Source organism: Acanthopagrus latus, chromosome 17 (genome assembly GCF_904848185.1).
Source record: "Acanthopagrus latus isolate v.2019 chromosome 17, fAcaLat1.1, whole genome shotgun sequence".
In the NCBI taxonomy this organism is placed as follows: Eukaryota; Metazoa; Chordata; class Actinopteri; order Spariformes; family Sparidae; genus Acanthopagrus; species Acanthopagrus latus.
Genome location: NC_051055.1, coordinates 26,835,746 through 26,855,892, shown reverse-complemented (window position 1 = coordinate 26,855,892; position 20,147 = coordinate 26,835,746). Strand labels below are relative to the sequence as shown.

Sequence of the window (20,147 nt, the reverse complement as noted above, 5' to 3'; positions counted from 1 at the left end):
TCAATCAAAGTATCAATCAGTAACATTTACACTCTGAAGCAATGATGAGGGTAATTTGGTTCACCTGGTGTTTTTATTATTTCAGATCAGTCGGTCACAATCAGATGTGACAAACCTGATCAACATTCGTTTGATTTATGATTAATATACAACACAGGATCAGAAAATCATTTTTTATGTTTTAATCCCACTTACAGATGGATATAAAATGACGCGTAACAATTTTAATTCAAGCTTAAATGTTTCTTTCAATTATAATGAAACAGTAACTTATAAAAAAAAAATACACGTACTCATTTCTAATTACCACCAGAAATTGCCATGTTAAATTCAGAATGACGTCAAATGTTTGACTCATTTCAATCATCACAAAATGCTGAAGAACTTCCTTTTTAATTCAGTTCTTACTGTGTAACTACATGTAGAATTAATATTTTGTGTTTATGTAGTCTTGGGTTTGTGCGGATTATCAGTAAACTGCATTTCTTGCTTGTGTTGACACATTTCCTGAAATCCCAAATGCAAAGACGGAGACGTTCACCTGCTCAGTGAAGTCTAACAAGTTTTTTTTAACGCAACACTGGGAATATTTATCACTAGTGAAGTGATCTGAGCTTAATGTCATAACAACAACATAACAAACATCCCTTTAACTTCAATCAAGACCATCAATATTAAACCCGATTTTTGTCCTTTCCTCGTGTCACAGCTATCTTGTAACAAGCTTAGAGGAAGTACATCAGTGTTACAGAACCTCCTCTTGCAGACAGGGAGTCACCAACAGATGTAAATAGTCTGAACAGTGTCGGTCAACCTGCAGGCCCCAATCTTTAGCCTATTGGAATAATTTCAGTGAGGCATTTGCATGAAGCAACACACTCAGTCACCCACTTACTGCTGCATCCAAATATGTTTTTCAAGGTTGGACAGTTGAGGTAGGGGTTTATGTAAGGACAGGGGTTGGCTGAAATGAAGAATAGACAGAAAAACATAGAGGTTAGCTTGTTTGTCTTTTGTTTCCACCTCAGTGGACAACATTTCTCGTAACTTACATCTCCTTTGCCAGACAATTAGCCCACAGAGTTACTTACTGCAGAGTCTGTCCTCACAATTGTTGGGACAGGAGGCACACGAGTCTCCTTTTTTATAAACTGGCCATCCCTGGAAGTTTCCTCTGTTAAACAAAAATACAGTGTCAGATTTTTTACTTTTTTTTTAATCCCTCAGAAATCACATGTTAAGCAAAGTCACGGGTGACATACGCTCTGTAGTAGTGGCAGGCATAGAAATAGATGCCCTCGCTAGCACAATGTGTCATTCCACAGCCGACTCTGTAGGAGGTGCTCCACACCACCTGACGACAAGAACAAAACGGTATCGTTTTCAGTGCCACTTGAATCTGGGAAACTCCTAACTATTGTCATGACTTAATTGTGTTTTGTTTTTGAAGACCTCATTAAACACCTGGGTAATACATGTGACCGTGTAGGTTAACTGAGGTACACAAGTACAAGTGTATCTTCCTTACAATGGTATTTACTGTGGTAAAATAACTGTTTTTTTTTGTTCACCATCACTCCACTTATTCATTTTTTGAAGGGACATGAATGCTTTGGTGAAAGGTCACTCTCATTTTGTACAGGCAATTCACCATAAAATGAACATCTATGAACACAAAATGTCTCAGCGTTCACACAGCTACAGAAAGCTACAAAACACATTATCAACAATTGGTTAAGTGTATTTGTATTGTTCCCTAATCAATCGACTTAATGTTTTACACAAATATTGACTTCTGATGTGCAAGTAGTAATTTGAACCACTGTTCTAATTCAAAATCATTAAGCATCCAAGCATCAACATCACCGTGTTACTTGCTCTTATCACTGCTATCGCAGCACCTTTTGTTTATCCTTAAAGATAACATGGTTTTCTTTGTGAGCACACTGGTACCTGAGCAACATGTGAGTGTTACCTGTGTGTAGTGACCCGTCTTGTTCCAGTCTCCATCGGGATACTTGAATAGCGCCACCTCATTGTGCCAGGCAGTGATGACGTCCGTCCATGGCAATGGTACGGATGAATAGAACAGATTCTCACCCATTCCATATCCTTGGTGAGAAACACACACTGATTAATGGGTGTCTGCAAATACACAGTTTTATTTTCATGTCCCAGGAGATTAGCTTATCAAGATAAAACAGGGTTCATTAAAAGGCCCACTGATGATAATCTCCGCAAAGATAACATAACCTACTGCCTGTAATATGTTATTAAAAGAAAGTATTAAGACTGGAGATAAGATAATGTTCACTGTGACTCTGACCATCAATCAAAAAGTCAGTCAGTTCACAGGAACCTTTACTCTGGCTTCATCTCTGAGCTATTATTAACTGTAAGGTTCTGGCATGTGTGGCGCAAATTAAAGGGGAAACAAAGAGAGACAGAGGAATAATAGAGGAAGAAATATACCTTTGAGTTCGCGTGTGTCGGGTGGACCATGGGCCAGAACACATTTGTCAGCCCAGGCCTGAGCACTGACCGCTACATCCTCACTATAATTCTGCAAAAGAAAAACACAAATAAAATAAGAGGAAGTCGAGAGTTAAATTTAGAAATGACACCCACAATGTAAAGGAAGACGCATTCTCTCAAAAGATAGTGGCTTTAAAAAAAATAATAAATGCACCGCTGGTGATCTGAAAGACCGAAAGTTTACAGAATATAATCCACTCGATAATATTTCAATATGAATCGGTTGTGATAGAGGTGGTCTTCCCCCTTTGAGACCATTTTATTTGTTTGTTTTTACAGCCCAAAACCAAAAAACATGAGATTTTTCTTTTTTACATTTGTGCAGAAACATTACATCTCTGGAGATCCATCTCACTCGAAAGGAAATGAATTATTTTTATTCTCCTGCTGACTGAAAGACTTGCAACTGTTTGCTCTGTATTTGAAGTGGTTGGGCTTGGCTCCCTGCATTATAGAGATGTTGATCAGAAAAAAACAGCGAAAGACGTAAAAAATTACGGTTTAGAGATTGTATAGCAGTTGTTCCAGTTTTCTTCACATCATCTGTACCATCTATAAGCTTTATGTGTTGGTCCTGCTTTAACTGTAACGGGAGGTCGACTCCTTCAGAACGTTTCAGGCTGAGTCAGCCTCTTGAACACCGATCTATACCACCCTGATTGTGAAAAGCTGCTTATGACTTCTATGGTTTTCAGGCGCGGTGCAGAGAGCCTCACCCTCCTTGTTGTTTTTGGGTTTTGTTTTTTTTTCCTACCCACAAGCGAGGGAAATCAAACGCTGGGAAATGATCAGCAAATATGATCCCAGCCACTTTTATTGTGCGAGTAGAAAAAACAGGACTGACCATTTTCAGCATGTTCGCAGCAGTGGGACTGACGTTTCTCCTGAAATGATTGTGCAGGTTGACGATCTCATCCTGAACCGTTCTGTTTGTTCCTGGGCATAGCGCTGCAGAAACACACACGGGAAACACACAGACATGTACACACACACACTTAAAACCTATGGGTAAACAACAGATTAAGGACATAATGAAGAGTGATGTTTACTCTGGTGGCTTTATATCCACGATATGACTCACAAAACATATCCTGGTTTAATGACCCTGGAATGGTTTGACATAACAAAAGCGTATAAAGAAAGGATTGAGCCAAATCCCATAATCTCACTAAGAGATTTATTGGCATTGTCTGTGAGCTAAACCTGGAAAATGAAATTCCTCTGTAAAGTTAAACACGGCAGGTGAACGTAGCATTGTGCTTACCTGACTGTAGGACACACCGGGGCATGCAGAAATGAGAGGAGATGTGAGTTAGGTTCTCATCAGGGGAATGGAAAACACTTTTAACTTTATGTTACAAAAACCTACAGCTACTACAAGGAACTTTCATTTCTTGTTGATTCACCTGTGTTATTTTTTAATACTAATTTTCTTTTTTCAAACACGGTTGTTTGCAGGATGCATGGCGACACGGTCATGTATCTGTCTGTCTAGGAGGTGTAATAGATTCAATACATGTACCTATTACACGGTTTCAGTGCGTGCAGTTATACAATGAATACGTATATCGTATGTCGATAGGCAAGAGGATAACCGTTCTGAACCTCGCTCCAATCCAGTGATTGGCCGTTAACACACCTAAAACCTGTTTTCCAACCGGCATGAGAGAGCTAAAACAATGACAATTGAGTGTTTTGTTTTTTTTTTCGTTTTCCATAAGTGTTGTCCTGATGTGCCGTCTTCGCTCGTTTGGCTGTATACTGTTCAAAACTAATATTTTGAGAAACTCCTCGTTGAATCGCCAGGAGCAAGCCATTTGTCTCTGTGTGAACGTTGTGTGTGTGATATGTGAGTTGACAGTTACACCCCTACAGCTATCTCATTTGGTTACACGAAAACAGTCATTTTTTGGCGCTGAGGACAAACATTCCCAAGAAATGTTCGGTCTTCATGATAATAAGCCGGCACAAAGGCCAATGTAAAATGCTCCGTTATTCTGCTGCTATCCGGCAATACAGAAGCATCTGCTGCTGTACCACCAGACTACAGAGCAGCTTCTTCCCTCAGGCTGTGAGACTCCTCAACTCATCCTCAGTATTCCAGTGTAAGAATAGTTTAAATTTCCAGAATCCGCTGCAGTGACAGGCATTTCAAATAACGATATAAAGATGACCAAACGTGATCCTCTTGCTTGTTTGCTTATGAGGTTCATAAAGAGTTAAGTTAAAAGTTCTTTCTAGTACCTTTACATACATTATTACTATTATTAGAGGCAAAGGCAAGCTTTAAAAAAAAGCGTAGATCTTTTTAATTTTTTCAAATTGCCCCGACATCGATCAGACCAGTTCTATTAGCTCTTTATATATTTTGAATGCATGTTTAACATTGCTCTGCAAATCACTCCCTTAGTTGAAAAAAAAATATGTCAGCAGTGTTAGCACTCCATTTGAGGAAACATACTGTCCAGCCTACACAAAACATAAAACAAACTGCATTAACAACATCCTAATTCTCCAAAACTTCAAGCATCGACTCACCACATTGCATGCAGCATGAACATGATGCAGCGTCAAGACGGAAATCAGGAGTACAAACATTTTAATTCGCTGACAGAGAAGGATGATGCCTTGTGATGCAAAAGATGAAGAGAACCGTCATGATACGTGCAAAGTGAAATTACTGCTGTTTTTTTTTCCTACATATTTTAACACATCATTCAAGTGTTATTGTTATTATATCAGATTTGTTGTTTCATTATCTCATTTGAATTAATCATTCTGCAATTAAATTAAAGGCAGAGCATGTATGAAAACAAAAGAAAGCAATAAACTGAAAAATACAGTTTACATGAAGAAAAAAAAAAGCAGCATTAAAAAATATTAGAAGAATGTGTTGAACTGAGAGGCATACCTGCACCTGGGTCTCTTCAGGAGGCGGAGGTGATCTGGCACTGCGTCGCGCCTGTTTTATAGGCCACATGTTGCCGAACCTCCTCCAGCTGCCAATCATGCAGCAGTATCCCAGCAGCGTCCACACAATGGATAGTGAACAAAACAAGTCTATCACGACGCTCATGAAAGTGCAACTGACAGAGAGTAAATAGAAGAATTTTTCAGCCTCAGGGTGCGGTAACATCTCGTTGTGTTGAATGAATGTCTGGGAGTTTACACAGCATAGGGTGGAAAGGTGCCTGAAGTGAAGGCAAACAAAAGAAAAGCAGTATTGGTGGATTTACAGCATGGATCCGTACGGCCTTGTATGAAAATGGATTTACAGTTAATACAGTTCATACAGACTGAAGACGCACCCAGGGCTGTCTTTGGCAAGCTGCCAGAGGGGTGCTTCTGACCAACACAAAGAAAGAGTTATGCAAATCTGACCCTTTTTTTTTTTTTTTTAATTTACTTCATTTGCATCATTGTGAACAAGCAATGTAGATCTTTGTGTCTTTCATCTGTTTCTCTATGAAAGGCAAACACAGAAAGGTGCATCGTAAATGCTGTATAGTCATTAAATTTAGGATAGAAGACAGTTGCTAACAATGGAAAAAGTTGTTTTTATTTATTTATTTTTTTTCTTTTTAGAATTCCCATTGATTGAACAACATGGATCGACAAACAGGTAATGACAATTGTTAACTCTAGACTCTTTCCTGGCAAAAATCTCAATATTTTTAGTCGTCAGGTTGTCAAAATACTGTGAAATATATTCCTTATATCCCGCCCACGGCCCATTTTGCTCTACAAAACATTTTCATGTCTTACAGCCCATCTTTTTGGGTTTTTCTCTTCCAGTTCCCTCTTAATTAACCTAATTTCCAGTCTTAGAAAGGAGCTTTTTACAGCAAATAAGATTTAATGATCCTACTGCACATTGCTCCCCAGCACCAAGCAGCTGAAAGATAAATGTATCAACTTACTGGTGAACATAGTGAAACATTTAGCTCCTAAAAAAACAGGTATTTCCTGTCTGAGTTGGACCAAATCGGTAATAAACAAAGGGGAATGCTGGACTTGCATTTGTCAGGAGGCTCGAGACCTGACTCCAGTGTGTGCTAATGTTTAAATGTGCCATCTGGTAGTAAAAAAAAAAAAAGGTGAACATTTGCAAACATAATAGCCAGGGTGTCTGTGTTGTGTTTACAGATTCAAGTAAATGCACAGTGTGTAATTTCTGCTGCTGGGGGAGCTCTCAATCAAAGAAATGTATATGCACATCAGATTTAGTCTCTTTTTTTTAAAGTATTCCCATCCATGATCATGATTTGAGGGACACCGGTAACACTCCTGCCAACTCCTTCTGAAACATACTATTACTTGAATTGTTTGAAACATTTGGTATAATGTAAGTACACAACTAACCAAATTATATAACACAGGTGAAGTCATTTTATGTAATAATAAAGTATATTACATCCATTTTGCCCATTAGCCTACCTGTATTATTTCAGTTTATTTGGTATTTCTACATTATATGCACTACTTACATTTATTTAAAATGTAGTTTTCTCCATTATGAAGTATAAGAAATGATTCTGTATTTTAAGAGACGACTTGGATCGCTCACACCTACACCTGAACAAACACATCGCTCACGGTGATTCTCGGTGCTGTGTGTTGGTGCATAATAAGCATTATGTTGCTATCGGCTCTTTGCTACACACATTATTGTTCCTTTGTCTTACAGTTCAATGGATAGGTGGAGTCAAACAGTTTCTGCTTTATGGAGCATGCTCATGAGTCGTATTTTCTTCCTATTGTGAATTATACAGAAACAATCCTTTTTCTTTATCTTTATCTTTAATATCGACAGACAGAGAGACAAAGACAGACAGACAATTGCCGTGGGTGTGTAAACGCTCCACATAATCTGTAAGCTAGCAGGACAGCATGAAATGCAAACCAAAGCCAGTCTGATCCCCACTGTCAACAGTGTTAAATGGCCTATGCGATGATGGATATCATGGGTGTAGTGCTCTGTGTACAAATGGCTTTGTATACATTCAGATATGGTTTTCTTGGAACAGAAAAACTCTCTTAACAGTACTTAAGAATAAAGGCGGACCGTTTAAAGTAATGGTGGCCATTAAAGAACAGAATGCTACTGAGCTGAGTGCTGCGGCAGGCGGACGCCCCGGGAGGAAAACTGACAGCCTAATGCAGCCTGGTTTGTTGGAAATTATGTTAGAAAAAGACTGAAGTCTTTTTATTGGAAACCTTTTTCTTGTTGATGTCGGTTGCTTAATTCAGGTGTGATTGGAAAGAATCTGCTGAACACATGCACGCTGGACAGCCCGAAGGCTAAGGCCAAGGCTAACCAGTGTTTCGTGACGAAGATGTAAAAACACAGAAAACATTAAGCAAATTCGTGTTCATACTATGAACTCTGTGGTTTTTTTATTACATCTTGGGAACAACATGGTTCACTTTCATTCTAGGACACAGCCTTAAAACTTTTGTTTCTTTACTGTTTTGTGTCTGACAAAGAAATCCAAAAAGAAAACTAAACTTTATTTTTTCTGTATTAAATACTGGTTTATTACATTATTAACATTAATAAATATTACTAAGATTATGCCAGAATAAGTCAAAAGGATGTATTTTTTGTTGTCTGTAGTCCCTGAACAAATAGATAGATAGTTATATAAGGTAGTCACGCTAAAGAAAAATGAAGATTTAAAGGAATGGAAAAGGATACAAGCACTCAGAGCAATAATAAAATGGATATTTTAATTTTAGTTAAAGTAAAATATGACAGGAACGTAAAGCGCACCAAAGGTTGTGATAAGTTGGGAGAAGACTTCAAAGGAGGAAAAAAAAGTTGTCGCACACCTCTGGGCCACATTTGCATGTCTGCTTCATTGCAGCCGTCGGGCTGTCGTTAACATTGTTGATCTTGAATCACATGTGGAGCCAGACAGTGTGACGCATGTATTCTACCTTTAAGTAAAGATAACAAGGACCATACATACATAACCATACTTCATTATCAGACGCTTGTTGAAATGTGCGTCACAAACAGAAAATAACACATGGAGGTAGAAACTCAGATGAAAAGAAATACAGACAGAATCACTTCTAATCACAATGAAAGTCATGTATCATTTTTAAAAGCTCACTTCCCACTTTGAACACTAGGGGGCACTGTCACATCTCTAGTCACAGAGGAGCTCAACTGTCGAAACACAACCGCGCTCTTTGTATGAAGCCTTGGATATAATGGACCCTGTGATTGAACAACCTTATTACTTTACAGCAGAAATGATGAGACTCATTTAGGTTCTCACAGGGATGTCTTTTGTTCCACTCAACTCTCTCGTCCAATCAGCTGTCCGTCTGAGTCCTCAGCCGCTCATGTAAGACCGACGCTTGCACAAACACCACGCTTGGCCGCCCATCTTTATAACACGACTCACATTATGTGTCTCGTTTCAGTCGTCCCAAGCTCTTCTGGTGGGAACGCCTCGGTGCCCTGTAGGGCAGCTGGAGCAACGAAGGTCAAGTCGCAGAACGTTAAACACACATAATGTAAAGCTAAACAACAAACCTGTTGAAGTGTGTATTTATAGATGACATCATGTTTATGGCATCTTCCCATGTACTTACATTGTTTCACTTTTTGACATGTTTTTAATCGAAGGCTAAAGCGCGCTGGCACTCTCTTTGTGGGTGATCATCACGGTCATTCACGCCTCGGCGCCTGTCAGGATTGCTTCAGCGTTTTTTGGCATTTGTTTGATTTCATTAACCTGCCGGAAGCCTTGCGGAGCATCCACCCAACGTGAACAATCTCACTCTCTTTTGTTCTTTAATTCCAACCTCAGGTATCTCCACGGGTGTTTCATAGAAATCATTTACCAGTATGACCCTCTTTTCCCCTCCAACACTGAACCTTTTTTCAGGGAAGGTGGTCTGATGCTGAAAAATGTCCTTCCAAAACCATGTTGGGATCTAGATAAGCTTTGGCAGTTTCCACCCGTGCTCTCCGGAAGGGTGATTAAAGTCTAATGGGGCTCCCGGCGTGACGGCAAACAGAGGCAGGAAACCTCCATCTTTTAAAAGATACATATCATTAATTTGCGGCCTGGAGTTAGATTGTCGCGGCAACGTCTGAGCGACACAATGAGGGCTCCTCGTGAAACGGCAGCTTCAACCCCAAATGAGCGAGTGAATCCCCTGCTAGGCTAAAAATGACTTTGAGAAAGAGCTCAATGTCATGATCACATTGTGTGGGGCTATAAATCTAATCACAGTGTGTGTGGAGCGCTTCACCAGTAATTATGGCAACTCGTCAAAAAAATCAAGACATCCTTTGTCTGTCTTTATGTCGCCGCTGCCTGTCAGTGAGTTATATCTTTGACAAGCATCAATTTTATTTGCATTTCATCATCTGCGCAGGTATTTTTCTTTATTTGTTTGTTGGATAAACATAGATATATAGAGTTACACTTGTAAGTGTCATATGAATCATTCACATTTCTACAATAGGTGTCATATCACCTGACTTTCATATCGGGAGGCGGAAGGTATAGTGGTGGTGTTTCAGCTAGGGAGGAGGGTTTGCCAAGCCAGAGACTACTGTTCAGGTCTGTGTTTCAACATTTGAAAGCCTGAAACCACTAAATATTTTTAAATGGAGATGTCGAGACTTTTTCCAGCCATTAATGATGTTGGGACAATTTCCGTTTTCTGTGTTTGTGGAAACAGAAGCAGGCATTTTTAAACCAAACATGATCTTTTTCTAACCCTTACTGAGTGTTTTCTTTTTATTTATCTATTTATTTTCAATCCTTACTAGATCATAAACACAGTGCTGCAACAACACACAATTACAAATTGTAACTAAAGAAGTGCAAAGTGGCAAAATATCAAATTTTTTGCATGTATTGGCAATATAGTATAGTATAGACTTTTTTTCTTGTGTTTGAAAAAAAATTGGTTTGTCAGCAGGATTACACAAAAAAATTCTGAACAGATTTCCTCAGACTTGGAAAGAGGATGGGTCTTGGCGCAGAACAGACCCAATTAACTTTTACTGCAAGTCAAGGAATTTTTGTGAGACAGGGCGATTTCCAGCATTTTGGGTAATTTCTCAGGGAATTATGCACGGATCTTGATGAAAAAAGTCAGGCATACCAAGGTGGCAGTAGCTTATCCAAATAAAATGCCAGTTCTAGTGGATTTTAATGTTTCTATTTAATATCTTCATTGAATTAAAGGGGACTGTTGGGCCTTGGTGGAGGTATGCACTCTACTGAGAGGCATCATGGTAATATTTATGAATCCTGAACCTTGTCATGATGCAGATGTTGCAGATTAAGCTGATGTAAGACTCCACGGTCATGTCAGGTTATACTCTCTGTCGTGAGCCAAATGCTAACATAAGCATGCTAACATGCTCACAGTAACAGTGTCAACATGCTAATGTTTAACAGATATAATGCATTCCAGGTTCTCTATCTTAGTAAAGCATGTCAGCATGCTATCACATGCTAATTAGCGCTAAATACAACAAAGCTGAGGCTAATGAGGTCATCTGTTCTGGAAAAATGTGCCTATAAACCAGAATTTTTGACAAATTAAAGTCATTTAAACTGATGAATACTTTAGATAAAGATTCAAGGGCTGTCCAGAGTTATTATTCATTTGCTGGGGATCACAAACAGCTGTGCAAACTTTAGTGGCAATCCATCCAACAGCTGTTGAGATATTACCGACTGGACCGAAGTCGTAGTTTGACAGACACACAGCTGTTTGCAAGGCTTAAAAATATATCTTAATATTTTGTGTACGACAGCTGTGTACTGCCCTCTAAACAGCACTTTTCATCATAGTTTTTTCCTCTGCATCCTTGTGAAACAGATGCTAAGGCCTGTTAAAATAGCACCCATTGTCAAAAACTCTCATTCAGCACGAACCTGAATCGGTGACCCGGCGGGCTTCTGCTGCAATGGAGCCAGATGGATTTCGGCAAAACAAAACAAAACAAAAAGTCTGTCTCATCATTCCTGTCAATAAATGTGGCAGGAAAGAGGCTGCAGTAAAAATAAATAAATAAATAAATAAATACAAAAGACATTCAAACTGAACATGATGCGAAACTTGAACTTCACTCAGTTAATTACTCGGAGACAAAAACAACAAAATTAAAACACTAATCCTCACGACTTATTGCCTTTTTACCCCCGAAGCACCTACAGGGACATTTTGTTATTCGTTCAATCATTGCACATGTTGAGAAATCTTATTCTCTCTGTCTGTTACATTCCATTCTCATTACGCCCTGAACGCAGCCTTTTTATCTAACCTTGACTCATTTTGACGCATGCTGTTTCCATCCCCCCTCTCACCCCAAACCAACTTCAGCATTTATAAATAACTCGTTGTTACTATGTGCTTTATTTCTTATCTCAAGCTTGAGGCGAGTCAAAGCTGTCTCTCTGTATCTACCTGTTTGCTTCATTAAACTTCTGAACTCTGCTTTCTTAGTGCTTGTTGCCTCTAGAAACTCGAAAGTGTGTATCACATGATGCTCCTCGGCAGCTGGTCTGTCAACGTGGAGATTATTAAGTGTTATCACATGACATCAACAGTTGAATGTATATTGTGGAAGATCGGGGATGAACCTTTAAGCGAAGATGAAGACTTTCCACAAATAAGTAATAATCCAGATAAGTTTCCCTTTTCTTTCACTAGTTTTGTTTCACTGGCTCAACTTTCTGACTCCTAATGAAGACGTAGGTGAGGTCAACCCGTTTCACCCACCAGGATCCAGTCCAAGCCTTGAGCCTCTCAGACACAGGGGTCAATGTGTCATGTGTACTCAAAACAAAGCATGAAACAGCAAACCAAACAACTATGTCTGCTGAAATGTTGTCAACATCATCCTTTTCCTGAACTTTAAACCCCATGATAACTGATTTTGGGACCACTTGGGAGCACTAGAAACAAATTGTAAACATAAAAAAACTGACGTCATCTTCTAAGTCACAGTCCCACATCCAGCAGGTACAACATCAAATGCAATGCAATGCAAATGCAGCAATCGTTTGCTGTCGTGTTTCTGACCATCTGATGAACTTAAGTCCAATATTCACTGGCCTTTTTAGCTTTATTTTGGTCTCCACCAGCACCTGAGGAAAATATGTGGTACATCAGCAGCTAATGTGTCCGTTATGTTCACTAGCTAGTTGCTAACTGTGTTTGTCTGGCCTTTGGTGCTGGGCAGGTTGCGCAGCTACAGTGGGCTGGAGAGCTAAATGCTTCATAGAGCTGAGCGAAACTGCAGATCTTGGTGATACCTTTAATTACAGACAAAGACTAAAGACACCTTTCACAAACATGTATTCATGTGATCCATTGTTAAAGAGGAAATAGGCAATCATTTGATTTTCCTTCCTTGTCACAAAGATAGCATTAGCAAGACGGCTACTGTCCAAAGCAAGAAGTTGTTCCACTGTTTTCATTTACATGTTCCACTGACTTACATTTTTCATGCTGTAATTAGACACAGGGAATCAATCTACACACGGATGGTATCATTTTTCTACATCCATTACACTGTCCGATCAGTAGTTACTTCAGATTGATGCGCTGAGGAAAAAGTTGTTGTTGCCAGATTCACATTAAAATATCAATTGCAGAAGCCTTTAAATCTGAAATGGTGAAGAATATTCAACAAAACAAAGCAGTCAGCAGGAAGACGCCCAGCCGTGGTCGAACCAAACAGCCATTTACGGTATCCATCAATAGACTTTCGGCATTGCAGACAGTTAATGGTTCAGACCGACAGTGATGGAAACCTCTTCCCCAATGCAGATTTGCCTTGCAGTGTTCACCTCCAGCGAGGATTCTCTGGACCAACATGGCTCTCTTCTGGTTGTTGTTGTTGTTGTAGTTCAGGTAGTGGAAGCTGCTGTCGTGTTGTAAATCACAGTTTATGTTTCAGAGGTCTGCTGTTTTGTCCAGAGTGGTGGTCCCTCGTACAAACCGGCTTTAAATAATGGATACGGAGCTATAGGGGGTCCCGACCCGGACGTATTAAATATGCATAACCACCACAGAGTGAAGTGAACTTGTGAGAGACTTGCACTTGCACACACACACACACACACACACACACACACGAGCCCAAACACACACACAGAGCTATATTCAACAAAACAACCATCATTTAAGTACCCCTAAGACTTTTTTTTGTCAAACTCATCACCAGCTCCTGAAACACTTCTTACAGAATGCACGTGTGTATGCAAGTGTGTGGGCAAGTGTGTGTGTGTGTGTGTGTGTGTGTGTGTGTGTGTGTGTATCGACTATGGGGCAGTCTACTTTCTCACCGGCACAGTCTCTCAAACAAACTATTGATTACAATTTCTACCCGCCAATCTTTCTGTGGTCCTTCACTCCCTAAACAACACCCACCACCAACACCACCGCCATCCTTCCTCCTCCCTCTCCCTCTCTTTCTCTCTCTGACTCTGGTATTTCCCAGCGAAGCCCCCTCCCCACCTTCCCTCCGTCAACCCCCCTCAACCTCCCTCCCTCCCTCCCCTCATTTCTAACCCCCTCCTCCTCCTCCTCCTCTCCTCAGATGGATTCTTCAGTCAGCCGAGTGGAACTGGTGCGGCTGCTGGAGAGATAGGCAGAGAGGCAGAGAGGCTGTGCTGAACAGACGCTGGGTCAGAGCGCTCAGTTGCTTCAGACAATCACAGGGGAGCGACAGAAAGACACAGGAAAGAGACGCACACAGAGACGGGGAGAGAGAGAGAAAACACCACACAGAACGAGAGAAAAGAGAGGGAGAGACAGGGGAGGGAGGTAAATATGTGACAGGATGTGGTTTCCCTGAGCTTGCAGAACATCGGTATACAGGCATACTTTGAGCATGACCTAAACGCACCGAGCTTACAAGTGTGTTTGAGCTCCGTTAGGTGGCGAGGGGGGGGAAAGACGAGGCAAACCGCTGGAACTGCTGCTGCTGCTGCTGCTGCTGCTGCTGTGCCCGTAGAACTGACAGACGCTCTGGTTTTCTCTGCCGCCTGCAGGAGGATTGTGTTTCTTTTCACAGCCGAGCCACCTCCACGGCAAAACCTCAGTCAGCTGGTCGGACAGGATCTGAACCCGTCCTCCATCCTCTCTCTTTGCGCCGGTCGCCTCCCAAGTAGAATGCGTTTGTCTGCTGGAGGCTCTGGTCCAGTTGGTGCCTTCACGTCCAAGCAGTGAACTTTTCGACGAGATTGTGAAACAGGTAAGTTCTGCTGTCTGTTTTGTTACTTCCTGCCAGATGTGTTACTATACTCCCCTGGACAGCAGCCACTGTAAACTTGGACTTGCGTGTGAGGAATTGTTTCTACCACAGAGAGTTGGGCTCGTGAGACATCGCCGCAAGCCACAAGTTTGGCTTTTTTTTCCTTTTGAGCGGCATGTTCGACGAGAAAAAGCTCGACATCCACTGTACCACACAGATTCCCATGCTTCACACACTCTGGCCATTCATCAGGCACATCAATAGGTCTGGTTGTTTTGAAGTCACATGCGTGATGGATGGAAGAGAATGTCAAAAATGTCCACTGGATCCAATCACAGACTTGAACCCTGACCGTGCTTCAAGATGTGCCCGGCGTACAGTATCACACCACTCCCACCGGTGAGGGCAGAGACAGGGGAGCGTGTGATTTGTGAGCCGCTGTGCTGTATCCACTGAGGGGTACGAGTGTGGGTTTCCCTGCATGTTTTGTTCCTCCCTGTGCAGCATGCGTGCCGATGCGTTCGTGTCTGTCTGTGCAAGTGACTGTTTACACGCTTAGCCTATATGCTGTGGTACACCAGCTCATCCAAGCGTGCATGCATGCGTGTGGGTATGAGACGAGGGGGGTTTTTTTTAAAAGGGAAAAACAAGTTGAACGATGGCAGGAGGTGAAGGAAGGGCGGGGGGGTGGGGATGTCAGGGAGGAGGAAGACGAGGGCATGAGAGAGAGGAAAAGCCGGGGGAAGAGGAGAAAAGAGTGTGAGAGAGAGAAAGTGAGCGAGGGAGCTCCGTCTGACTGAACTGCTGTTAATTAGTTCCAGCTGGTGAGTTGTGGTGCGTCGGGCTGCGTTAACTCTACTGTGTTGGCGGGTCAGGAGTTCTCTCTGTCTCTGCCTCACACACACACACACACACACACACACGGAAACTACACACAGATGAAACACAGGTACAAAAACATTTAGAAGGCGTTTAGCATATGGGCAGCACACAGAAACACAAACGGTGAAACACAATATGCACAATATCAAACACACAGATACACGCATAGAAAAGCATGAAACCCAAACTGACACTAATTTAAACAAAAAAGGCCACAGATGTAAAAATGCGTGACACATAAAGTAAACATGTATAAATATAACACGTTAACAGACTCGCTGACAAACACACACACACACACACACACACACACACACACACACGTGCAAGAAAAAAAAAAGCAGCCATGTGCTCGGCGTCAAGTGAACATATTAAAGGGTTGATGTGGCGAAAACATGCAACATGCAATGAACACATGTGCCTACACGCAGCACATGCACATGATGTGCACGTGAACAGAGGAGCACACACACACACTGAAACACACACATGCACACACACAAACACTCCCCCACAGAAAGCCCTTGTGGCTCCATCGTACTCCGACCAAATGTGGAAGCGATTGTCGTCTGGGCTTCGCTACGCCACAGTGTCTCTTGGAACCATTACGCAGGGCAAAAGGTGAAAAGGCCATTACATTAAAGGGTTAATTCACCCAAATTAGGAAAAAAAGATATTTTTATATCAATCTCTAATGATATGTGACCATTTAGATTGTCAGCTCTGTCTTTTCTGTCTCCAAACCCAAAACAATGAAAGTTATTATTTACCACTTTTTAACTTTATCAAGATTTTGTAATTATTTACTTTGGCTGTATACATGTCTCGTAACAGAGGTATATAACATGTTTGTAATGGGATTTGTGGTAATATAGTTTCTTTTATCATTACCACCCCAAAATTAAAGTTACATGGACATGCTGCAGATGGTTAGATCAGTTGGATTATTCACAATTCAGTCATTCAGTCCAGAACTTGCAAATAACTCACAAGATTTGCCAGATTTATAAGCAAAAGAGATGAAGAAAAAGTGGTAACTTGACCTCTGAATCTGCCATTAACTCCCAATTTGTGCCCATTCTTCCATAATTTAAATTTAGTGATGGTCCACTTATCAAAACGTGAAGAGAATGATGATAAACAAGATGTTCTAAATGATAGTAAAAAGGTTTTATAGTCAGTAGTGATCAGGTTATTCCGAGGCTATTTATCGTCCTCCTGCAGTCATTTTGGTGAAAGTAATGACAAAGTAGTGAAACACACTGTAAAAAAATGTATTACTTCAATAACTAGTAATGTGTAATACAACCTGCCCAACACAGTTACAAGTCATTGTTAAGAAAGATGTATGGGTTGCCATGTTCATGAAGTCTCTCCGGCTGGTGTTCTTCCTCCTGCATGACATTTTCCTCCGACCTCACTCCACTCGACCATTCAACCGAAACCGAGACCAGAATCAGTTTTTTTTTTTTTATCATGAAGTTATCAGAAAATAGGTTCAGAGTTTTTTGAAGATCTGGCTGTGAGGTGAACTCGTCCTATTGTGATTTAAGGGATGGAAGGCCAAACGTTCACGCCGTCCTTGTTCTGTTTAAAATTGCATTCTTTTGTTCAGCTGCAGACGACACGAGGCTCCAGCGGTCCGAGTTCAGCCATATCAAGTGAATATCTTCCAGTCTTTTTCAATACGTAAGCTTCATTTCCCTGACGGAGCTTCGGTGCCGAGCTGCAGTCGAGGAACTGTGAAAGAGAACTAAGGATTTGTGTACTGAAAAGACTGTAACCGTAAAAGATAACCCCTAGATGTGGTTGATAGAGACTTGAAACAGCGAACCTTGTCCTTTGTGGTCATGCATTAGAAAAGGATGACTTCACGGCTGGTGCGGACACGAGGAATGATTACAGAGATCGATAACTCTCTTATGAATGCACATGTGGGCCGATATTTTATTAAGATAGACTTAAAGTATCTGGAAGTAACCTTTAATGCAGACCTTTAACATCCAGCTACAGATGAGACGGATTGCTGTGAAAGTCTTTTATTGATGATTTATTATCATGGCCAACCTTTAGCGACGGCTTATTACTCGTTATTAATGACGTTACTAACATTTGCCCCACAGAACTGATGTTTTTTTTTTGTTTTTTTTTAGGAAGTAAGATCCACTGACCTTTAATGTAGATTCATGACCTTTTATTTATGAATTATTAGCTTCAACATAATATCTCAAACCCAAAACTAACTGCGTCGCACAAAATCAATGAGGTAAGAGAGAAAATGTTGGTAATTTGTGTGTACTGATTCTTTTCTTGTATATTGAAAACAAATCAGTCAGCTGCAGCGTACAGTAGCAGTCACAAACTGTCTCTGACTTTTTTTCAGACGTTGCTTTCTCTTTATACTTTCAGCCATCAGTCTGTGTTGATTTTTGTTTTCGCTCCAGTCTTTTAGCAAACATGTACTTTAATCAACTTATGTTTGCTATCTGATCCGGGCACAGCGAATCCCCCTGTGCGGTGTGAAATTTGATTAAGGTAATTGGCAAGCGTTGGCCTGTGTAAACTGTAATGTGCACTCCCTCTCCAGCTCGGTACGTATAGACAAACACCCACAGAGAGAGACGCTCGACAAATACCAGAACATTCCATACTCAGGCAAATTTAGGGTACATCTAATTGAAAGCGGGTTATTTTTAAAACCATTTCAATTTCATTTCGACTTTCATTTCATGCGGCGCCTGTTTGGTGCTGGAGGAAAACTCACACAAGGTTCAGATTTGGGACATGATGAAATATAAACGTACTGAGTGATTTGACTCCAAAATAAGTTGCCGGAAGGTGATTTTCTGCTTTTACAAAATCAAAACAAGTACAAAAACTGGATGACTATATACTGTAAGTCGGCTGACAGTTATCTGTGTTTTTGGAGATATTCAACACTTGATTCCTGGTATTTTTTTATTCATGGTTTGGTGAGTTTTGAATAGGAACTGAACAGAAATCAGATTTGGCATCCTCACTGGCAGTAATATTAACCTCGTGCAGTAAACATGGTTGAATGACACACTGGTGAATAAAGCGTGAGTTTCGCAGTTGTCATGACAGGGTGTCGTCTTGATTGCAGCCTCCTCACGTCATCTCCCGGTGAAATGTTCGGTTACAAGATCTCGGGCAAAGATGATTCTCCCTCGCTCCCCTCCTAGGTGACAGTGATCGTGGTTCTGATGATATTAAGTTATTCAAGCCTCTGGCACTGCCCTAGACCTGAGACGGCGTATTAGGAGGAGTCCTCCGGGCGAGATGGGAAACAAAAGAGCCAATCTTCAGCCAGTTGTGTAGTAGCTTAACCTCAAAGCAAAGAAGAGGAAGAAAAAAAAGAGAGAGAGAATGCCCCTTGATATTTCTGTAAGGCAAATTGACTCCTGTTGTAATGGGTGGTCAAGAAAATTGCAGTCGTATTGATTGGGTAATGTTCAACATGGACATGTCGATATGGTGTCTGAAAACCTAAGAACTTGGCTTCAGCTGGCTTTAATAAAAAATGACCTGCCTGGAGCAAGTTCACAGAAAGCAATGAGTCACTCACGGGAAATCTCTTGAAACCCCTCCGTGTTTTAGAGAAAAATGGCAAAGGAGGCGACCAGAGACTTTATTTTTCTATTTTTAACCAAGTACTTTGCTCTCCTGCTTTCCTTGAGATGACAAACAATCCCTCTTTTCACCACGTTTCTTTGGCTACAGCTAGAAAACAACCGGCGTACTGTTTGTGCAGGTCGGGGCTGCTTTTCCACTTGTGAGAACTGTACAAATCCCAGCGTGGATAGATTATGCACAGCAAATCAAACTCATGACGGTCAGAGACACGCAGAGAGGAGAGAGGAGAGAGGAGAGAGGAGAGGACGGGGGGAACAGGAGGACATGGAGTGTTTGCTCCTGCACATGGAGGAGAGGAAAGAAGGGGGCCGGTCCTGGTAATGAAGAGGGGCAAGAGCTTATAGCGGCCAGAAAAAAAGAGAAGAAAGAAACTGACAATGAAAGAGAGAGAGGTTGAGAAAGATTGGTGCCTATTATTCTCCTGAGAAGGGAATAGTCATAGAGGGGTTGGTTCCCATGGCAATAGCTCCCTCAAAGCGTTCATGAGTGTGTGTGTGTATTCGTGTGTGTGTGTGTGTGTGTGTGTGTGTGTGTGCGTGTGTGTGGACGGACTGTAACCGGGCCTTGAGACCGTACCGAGACGAGGTTGGCCGAGGCTGTAGCGAAGCGCGGAGCCTCCCGGAGCCTTGAAGCGGCGGAGAATCTCAGACAGACACCATTGTTTACTCGGCTGTTCTCTCCACTTCACTCATCACCCCTCATCTTCCATCTTTTTTTTTTTTTTTCTCCTTCGTTCGCTCGCCATTATGTATCGTCCTTGGGCATTCAGAGCAGATCTAACAAATTCAGTGAGTAAAAAACCAATTCCACCTCAGGCACCTGTGGGCTC

At 41.3% G+C, this 20,147-nt stretch overlaps 2 protein-coding genes across 3 annotated transcripts in view; one reads left to right on the top strand and one right to left on the bottom strand.

Moving 5' to 3' along the window:
* The window catches only part of LOC119006607 (raftlin-like), a 214,894-nt gene that overhangs the window by 82,543 nt on the left and 112,204 nt on the right, over positions 1 to 20,147 (top strand). For both annotated transcript variants that reach the window (XM_037075495.1, XM_037075496.1), the window contains one exon: positions 14,126 to 14,782. The gene's annotated coding sequence lies outside the window, so the exon portion shown is untranslated. The remainder of the gene's footprint in view (positions 1 to 14,125; positions 14,783 to 20,147) is intronic.
* LOC119005736 (cysteine-rich venom protein) lies at positions 831 to 5,133 on the bottom strand. The gene is made up of 8 exons (XM_037073607.1): positions 5,074 to 5,133; positions 3,800 to 3,803; positions 3,380 to 3,483; positions 2,473 to 2,563; positions 1,976 to 2,112; positions 1,263 to 1,354; positions 1,092 to 1,174; positions 831 to 964 (listed from the first exon to the last, which is right to left on the bottom strand). Exons 1-8 carry the CDS (start codon positions 5,131 to 5,133, stop codon positions 831 to 833), a joined length of 705 nt encoding a protein of 234 aa, XP_036929502.1.